The sequence below is a fragment of the Nicotiana tabacum genome, chromosome 10 (assembly GCF_000715075.1).
Source record: "Nicotiana tabacum cultivar K326 chromosome 10, ASM71507v2, whole genome shotgun sequence".
Taxonomy (NCBI): domain Eukaryota; kingdom Viridiplantae; phylum Streptophyta; class Magnoliopsida; order Solanales; family Solanaceae; genus Nicotiana; species Nicotiana tabacum.
The window spans coordinates 119,995,434-120,004,133 of record NC_134089.1 but is presented as its reverse complement, the minus strand read 5'-3'; the positions used below and the strand labels follow the sequence as shown (position 1 = coordinate 120,004,133).

Here is an 8,700-nt window from a genome sequence, read left to right as displayed (position 1 = left end):
TCTTTTAAGGCAAAAAAAGATGATGCACAAAAAATCGAAGTTGGTAGAATCTGCTTTTAGTGTCCATTTAAAATCGATACTAAAACGTGTATTGATTTACATGTTAATTGGGCCTCAACATTGTGATTGCCTGCAAATCTTTTACACGCACCAGAGAGGTGCACATAAACCTCATGTTCCTAAAAAATGTATTAGAGGCATTTCCTCTGTGAAATCACAGATCACAAAATTGTCTTATTCCTTTTTTTAATAACTTCAATTTAGTCTTATGAATTTCAATAACACAAGAATAAGAAATATTAGATAGGTTCTATCCCGCTAAACAGTTCTAATTGTATTAAGTGCAATAGAAACAAAATAGCGCGCAAGCTACCACAGTTATTTTAAGAAAAATGTAGCTCTTAGACAGCCATCATCATCTCCTAATCCGCTTCACCACTTCATTCAACAAAACCTCACCTCGTTACCTTGAAACTCTGCAAATCAGAAGACAGCAACAATTAGATGCAAAAGCTGCCATAGAACTACTTTTGAACACTGACCACCTTGATATGGTCAAGAACCACAAAAATGATATTCTAATGCTATTGTTTCTGAATGTCAAAAAATGGCACACACAATTACCCCCCCCCCCCCCCCCCCCACAAAAAAAAAAAAAAAAAAAAAATCCTCCAAGGCCAATTTCACATAATCTTTCAACCTTGCTAAGAAAAGAACCATGGAACTAAATGTTGTAGTGGATTTGACAATGTGAAACTAAGTTTATGTGATTGGTCAGATACAAGTGTTTTGCCAGGATATCCTAAATGGTACACTTTACCATTGCTGATTCATTAGAAATTGTATCTTTTGAATGGGAAGGTGTAAATCTCAATAGTCTAGGAGAGACTATATATTCAATTTGAGCCATATAATAACACCATCAATAATCTCTTTTGAGAAAAGGGGTAAAACCTGACCCCAACTCAGCCCCAAATTCAGATTTCTCTTTTCTTGTACCAAGAAGCCTAGTTCAGTAAGTAAAGCATACCCTGACCTCAGCTGACAAAGTCCGATTAACATCCATGAAGTGTGTGACCATCTCATCTAAAAGTTTAAGCTGTTAGAGATAACATACTTTTATTTACTTAATTATGTCTTCAACAAGCCCCCTCACGTGGGGGCTTAATTCTTTTTTAGGAGCCAAGCAAGTCAAATTTTTTTATTTGATATCGGTGGCGGTGAGACTCGAACTTAGGACCTCTGCTTGCTCTAATACCATGTTGAAGTGTGTGAACATCTCATCTAAAAGCTTAAGCTATTAGAGAGAGCACACTTTTCTTTACTTAATTATGTCTTCAACAATCAATGAAACATTTTATGCAAAGCAGAACATTTAGGCAATTCTAGGGCACATACCTTCACCCTTTTCATAAGGTCTTTGGCTTTCTGATCATTCTTAAAATGATCACGCACCGGCTGCATTTCAAATTTGGTTGTGTCAGGAGGAAAACTGAAGAAAAGTGGAATCACAAATATATAAACTATACAAAAATGAATAATTAAATTGTGGCGTTCTGATCTTGAGTAACAGTAGACTATTTAACATTAACTATACCATCTGAAGCTCATAAGATACCAGAAATCATGTGTGCAATAACTTAATTTACTATTAGTTGATGTATTTCAAATATGATTGATTACACTCAGTATATACAATAAGGACCTAGAAATTCAAAACATAACTTTAAGATGTAAAAATATGCTACAAACAAAGAAGTTTTTCTAGGGTGTTAATGCTATATTAATCATGATGTAATAACATCAAGACACCAACTATCAAAAGATTACTTTTCACATTAATGCTACTACAGTAGAAGTAGCATATTCAGAGTCGATGCAAAATGAAAGAGAAAATTTGCAAATGTATATACATTATACTTCAAACAAGGACTGCATAAGATATTGGCATATATACCAAATACCAGGAGCTCAGTAAGATGTATTCATCTACCTCTAGTATCTTATTTATTGCTTTTGATAATGCAGGTTTCAGGTCCGCAGGATGCAAGTTCCCATTTTCATAGTCAGCAGCCAGTTCTTCAAAATTCTTGAAGATCCTAGTGTGGGGAAGAGAATAAAACAAAATATAAGCTAAAAACAGTACTTTGGTTAGCAAATCAGCTGAATGGATATGAATAAATGCATGACATGACTCACTTGTCGCCACCATTCTCAGTATTTCGTTCGATTTTGAACTCATTAAACCAAGGGATGACGATATACTTGATGTACTCCAGACATGGATTCTTTTCTACAACCTTCGGTGGACAAAAAGCCTTCTTTACCTTGAGATTTACATCTGCCTTTGATGTTCAAGCATGGTACAGGAAAAAAAAATACATAAGTAAATTAGAACATCAGAGACAATGAAGTAGACCTGTTAATTAAGAACAATGACTCTCCACCTAAAAACTAATGTAGCACGGTGTTACATGTAACTAATATATATAGCTAGATAGCCTAGAGGTAAAATCTGAAAAATACCTCTTCATCCTCCATGTAGATAGAAGAAGAGGGGTCACTCTTTGACATCTTCTCTTGACCTTCCTGCAAACCAGGGAGCATGTCTGCACGCCAATATGATAAGAAAACAAATATATTAGATAAAGGGGTTAGTCAGGTGAAAAGAGTTTTGAATTCTAGAATACAAAAAGATCATCGTACGATGAGACAATATAATAGGCTTGTTTTTCCTCTTGGTATCATCACAGTACTCTCTTGCAAGTACATTAACCTTTCGCTGGTCCATGCCTAGTTGACAGATATCAGCCTATTAAGAGAAAAATTCCATATTTAGCTGGTAAAAAAATAATTAAAACAAATAATCACCACTGTGGCATTGACCACTATTAAAACAGAAGATTGAACAAAAACAGACATAGAAATAGGCAACAAATGAAACAAAAAATTATGCAGCTTTCTTATATCTGTACATATGAGAAGCATATGCCACTGAACTAGAAACCCAAGGCAAGCAAGCTCTACCCATATGGAGATAATTTAAAACAACTGATAATGCTTTTTTACTCATTGACTTAGACAAGCAAGAACAAGGTTGTCAACTTTCATTGCAGGGCTAACCAAGACAAGCAAGAACTAGGTCTCAAATTAGATAACAGGAGTAACTTTGCATCCTAAAACAAGAATAGTAGTGAAGGTGCTTCTGTTTTTCCTAATAGAGCCTTAGATGTCAAACAAAGGATGCTTATATTAAACTTATCCAGCTAATTGAACAACAAATAACTTTTTTGAAATAGTTATAAGAACAGATTACCTTAAGGAAGAATATGTCAGCGCATTGCATGCATGGGTAAAAAATCTGGGCTGCGGTCAGCTCATCTTGCTCAGACCGACCCATAATTTGGCAACACCTTAGAATGAAGAAAAAACATGTAAGTAATAACTGACTGCTCCTTTTAGCATAAGAAAGAGAGTTTTTGATGCATTAGCCTTTACCTTAAAATCCGTGGAAGCTTGTTCCTTCGAGCTATGTCCATAACAAGAGGCCAGTATTCATGAGCTCTGGAGTTAATCTCTTTCGAAGACCACAGAAATTCCACTTGATCCCCTTCAAGATTCATTCCCACACCCTTCCATAACTCAATCAAATATTGGCCAACAACCTCAATTTTCTTCAAATCACCACCCATCTTGTTATTTAGCTGCGCAAACCAATCTGCAATCCAGATCTTCACCTTGCAGCCGGCAGAAGTCAGTTTGTTGACATTGAGTGCCTTCAAAACTCCCTGTTAAGCAAAGAAGTTATATAACAGGAAAAAAAAAAAGTCACAACATGCTAAAAGAACATATTAGTGCACACAAGCCCCTCCCGTAAAATTTCATAGCCATCCTGTACTAATGTAACAGGAAGAAAGAAAGCCATAAAATATAATTTTATGTAAAGGCTTGTCAATAAAAGCAATTGATCATGAATTAATTTCATTGTGTGACACGCAAACAGTTCATTGGGACTTTTTAGTCAATCTCCACCCTTAGAACAAAGACAGGTGAACAGTGCTCCATCTGGAAGAAGTATATTACGACTACCAATCATGAGAACAGGAAAAACAGTCATGTTCAAGTAGAATTAACAAACCTTAATAAAAAAAAAAAAGAAGTAGAATTCTAAACAAACTAAGCCACACACATTGCGCAATCCAGACACTTTGCAAATGGCATGATTTTTATCATCTTCATTACTGTAAGTTAGAATGCCCTCAGGGAACTCACATCTATGTACCTGAGCAATATGCATTCGACCAGATGGCTCAAAACCATCATAGCAGACGGGCTGCGGCTTCTTTGCTAACAGATTCATCAACTCATCCTCCTGTATGCATTCCTCCCCAATACTCCTAATAATCTTGAACCTCTCCTCCACACTCATCCTAAAACATTAGCATAATATAACAAATTCAATCTCAAATCTGAACAAAAATGCATTCATATGCAAACAAGAAAAACTATTCCATAGATGTCACCATAGAAATCAATGAATCCTCAATTCCAAACTAATTGGGATGGCTATATGAGTTACTTTTTCATTTTTGATGGTGGTGGTGTCCGGGCTAGTTTGTGGCACCTCGACTACTCCACTGGGCACTTGGTACCTCCAACTAGCACATGTACCGGGGTAACTCCACCTACCAAGGCTTAGGCAGATGAAAAAAATTACCTAATGTAGTATTTATTTGCCTTCCATTGGGATTTGAACCTAAGACGTCATGATTCTCCTCCTAGTTTATTGACTACTGGGACATACCCTTGGGTGCAGGACGGCTATATGAGTCTTCTATGTTTCATGCTATTCGGGTCCATTTCATTCCAATGATAAATAATTTGTCAGAGCTCTCTATAAATCTCTAAGATTACAGGTTATTAACAGAATTCACTAGCTCTTCAGAAATAAAAAATACTCCAAATAGAAATTATATGATCCGTGAGAGCAAATAGAGGCAGAGGCTTACTGGGAAGTGGCAATGGAAGTGTCGGATGAAGAAGCCTTCAATGAGAGTGCAACAATGGCATCTGAAGCCTCTTGATTATTCATTATCCTGCAAATGAATTAGGGTATTATGTGATATTTCGGAAATTACACAGCAAAAAAAAAAAATCTTGAAAGAGACTTACTGGGAAGTGGAAATTGGAGGTTTAGATGAGGAATCCTTCAAAGAGAGAGCATTAATGGCTTCCGAAGCCTCTTGATTATCCATCTTCCTCTGCAGCCCATGTAGAATGATCAGAGTATCTATCGCACTTCCCCTAGGTTTTTAAAATTTATACTATCAGCTTTAATCTAACGGATGCTGTAAAATCTATTTACACTTTACAGTTGAGTCAATGAATTTATTAAGCAGATGGTAAAAAGTAAACACCTGAACCGCGAAGTAGGGGAAATGTTTCTCTCTCTCTCTCTTTTTTTTTTTCCGAGACTGGGAAATTGGCTAAATAATTTATTTTTAATTTTTTTTCATCACCTTTTTTAAGAGTGAGAGAAACTCGTTGCTTGTTTAATTTCTGTAATCAGTTCTTATTATGAATTGAAGAAATAAATGCGTCTATTTCCTAAAATGTCGGGCGAACATGCTAAAATCTAGCAAACCCGAAATTATTCCCTACAATTTGATTTCTTACTGGGTTGGGTTATACCCGTGGACTGTTCAAGTCCATCTACCAAGCCCGACGCACAGGATGAGAATAGAAGGTAAAAATATCATGGCCTAGCCAGTTTTCGGACTGGTCATTCAAAAATAGTCAGTATTTGCCAAGTCATTGAAAAATAACCACTATTTTGCTGTAACAGAGACCGATCCAGCATAATATACTGGAGTTCGGTGCATCTGTGTATGAACTTCCACCATATTATGCTGGAACTCCAACACGCGAAAAGTTCCAACATAATATACTAGAGATTCGAGCACCTGTGTATGAACTTCCTGCTTATTATACTGGCCCGGTATACTTTGCTGAAACTCCAGTATATTATGCTGGAGTTCTAATATACTTATGCTGGAACTCCATTATATTATGCTGGAGTTCCAGTATACTTATGCTGGAACTCCAATATAATATGCTGGAGTTCCGGTATACCTATGCTGGAACTCCAGTATAATATACTGAAGTATTTTCCGGATTTTGAAAGTGTTTTCGTTCAAATTTATCTTTACATGAAAAGTGACTAAATTTCGATTGCTTTTGAAAGTGTGACTATTTTTAAATGACCACTTGTAAATCTGGCTATTTTTGAATTTCTCCCGAATTTATATCGGCATTGTATAAAACTTTGCAAAAAAAAAACCATTTTATCGATTTTTATCTAGCTATGCTATATTAGAAATTTATTTACCTATGTTCTCTATGTTTTGCAGTTTTTAACAAGTATCTAGGTTTTTCTTATAGATTGTATACAATGCTTCTTAAAAGGCTCTTGCCCCATTATTAGTATATTCAATTAAGAGATTCAATTACATCCTTTCCTTTTTTTTCCACCTCTCCTCTTCTCTCTTTTTTTTTAACATCAAAATCCCTTAATCCACGCCCATGATCTCCATTTTCTCTCTTCCCACCATTTTTGATAGCTTTATATTATATAAAAATATTCAGAAATTGTATAATAATTGTATTCATAATTATATTTGAATTGTGTCAGATACATTAATGCCTAAAACATAAATGTATCATACTTGTATCACAATTGTATCTAACTTGTATTTGGTACATTAATATCCAAAATAATACCTGATACAATAATAATAATAATAAATTAATATACAATTATCATATTTGTGATACAAACTATGAAATTCGTCACGAACTCACAACTACTCATAATAATATACAATGAATATACAATTATCATACATTTCTAATACAATTATGATCTTCATCTTCTTCAAGTTTCAATCACAACTCTACACTAAAAATTTAATATAATCATATTATAATTGTATTAGTATTGTATCGAGTATTGTTTTGGGTATTGATAGATCATATACAAGTTAAATACAATAAAAATTTTTAGAAAGAAAGAAAATAAGATTCAAATTCAATGCTGAAGAAGGAGCGAATGTTATGCTAAGCTAGCCACCCCTCCCCTTCCACTCAACCAGTGATGGCAAAATGATACAAAAATAGTTATTCATCCATATTATCTACTAAAAAATGAATTGGATAATTAACTTTTTGAAAATGGGTCAAATATGGATAAGAACTATATTATTCACTTAGAAAAATGGATAACCTTTAGATAACCAATGAATAACTATTGAGTTTAGTTTTTACATAAAGATTCAAATTGGGGTTCTCAAGCTTGGGAAACTAGGAATTCTTTCAAAGATGATCATTATATTATTCATTTTCGACCCGTTCATATTCGACCCGACCCACCTGTTTGTCACGCCTACACTCAACCTTACCATCCTCGGACCCTCTCAGCCTGAATAACATAATGTCAAATAATTATTTGGCCTCGATATAGTTACACCAAATCAGATAAACTAACTCGTAATAACTAATGAGAAAATACATACTTAGTTAATATGGTTAAGTGATAAACGTCTGTATAAAAAAATATTTATTTCACATTCGTTAGTTTGATGTAAACATTAATTACAAATTAATTTATATCTAATTTAGTTTAACATGTGGTAGGTTTCAATAATGATAAACATTTTATTACCGATTTTTATGCAGACCTTGTAAAATTCGTAAGTTTATTTCACAATGTGAAACCCCAATATCCGAATAACGTATAAACTTTACTTATGCAAATAGCGCATTAAAACAAAATTCGTGTTGGAATTAGAACTGTGGTAAGAATTATAACTCCATCCTACATTAGTTACTTGCAAGGTTATGACCAAAAAAAAAAAGGTTACTTGCAAGGTTTTAGTCGCACCAAAAGCTCTTCTATATTTTTAGGGATGACAATGTGGAAGCGCGGGATGGATTAACTCTTCCCCTACTAAGATTTTGCCCTACCCTGCGCTGCCCCATTTAGATCAAACTCCGCCATGCGATGTCCTTCCCCATTTAACCTCACAGTTACATATTCTTTATTTTAATTATCTTCATTTGAATGTTTCTTCTAATTTAATCTCTTTAAATGTCATCTTCAACTTCTCTTTTAATTTTTACAGTTCTCTAATTTATTGAATTCTGAATTTCTTATAATTTTACTTTTATAATTGTTAAGCCATTTTGATTTTGTAATCTTCTCACGGGGGTTACTTTATGGCAAAACTCATTTTTATTTGATTTTAGCTCAAATAGATTACTTCATATAACTTGGTAATTTTTGAATTCTAGTAAAGATTTGGGAAGGGACTGTTGCGAGGTAATTAAAATAATTTCGATCTTAGTCAAATTATATGCTATTAATTATGAGGGAAGGTCCAGACTCTTGGGGATCGTCATCTTACCCGCAGTAAGAAAGGTGAAAATACGAGTGAGGACTCCAAGTAAAGGTGAAAATAAGAAAGTAGTACCTCTCACTTTAAAAAATAATATAATTGTAAACAATCACAACTTTGATATCAATTCGTACTTTAATTTACTTTTTTCTTTGAAATATGAGGATCAAATTTTTTTTTTCCCAAACGAAACTCAAAACACACTATTTTGATTTGTGACGACAAGGATCAGACCCTAGTATACTTT

At 34.2% G+C, this 8,700-nt stretch overlaps 1 protein-coding gene across 2 annotated transcripts; it reads right to left on the bottom strand.

The window, feature by feature from the left end:
• Positions 1 to 220: 220 nt before the first annotated feature.
• Positions 221 to 5,558, bottom strand: LOC107767155 (tyrosine--tRNA ligase 1, cytoplasmic-like). Of its 2 annotated transcripts, XM_075223242.1 has the most exons (12): positions 5,418 to 5,558; positions 5,173 to 5,304; positions 5,010 to 5,096; positions 4,283 to 4,430; positions 3,499 to 3,788; positions 3,317 to 3,413; positions 2,707 to 2,812; positions 2,527 to 2,609; positions 2,200 to 2,345; positions 1,994 to 2,099; positions 1,399 to 1,458; positions 221 to 476 (listed from the first exon to the last, which is right to left on the bottom strand). In XM_075223242.1, exons 2-12 carry the CDS (start codon positions 5,253 to 5,255, stop codon positions 456 to 458), a joined length of 1,227 nt encoding a protein of 408 aa, XP_075079343.1. In that variant the 5' UTR covers positions 5,256 to 5,304; positions 5,418 to 5,558; the 3' UTR covers positions 221 to 455. The 2 variants fall into 2 exon arrangements, with proteins under 2 accessions (XP_075079343.1, XP_075079342.1); XM_075223241.1 differs by lacking the exon at positions 5,418 to 5,558 and having other exon boundaries at positions 5,173 to 5,359.
• Between the last annotated feature and the right edge of the window lie 3,142 nt (positions 5,559 to 8,700).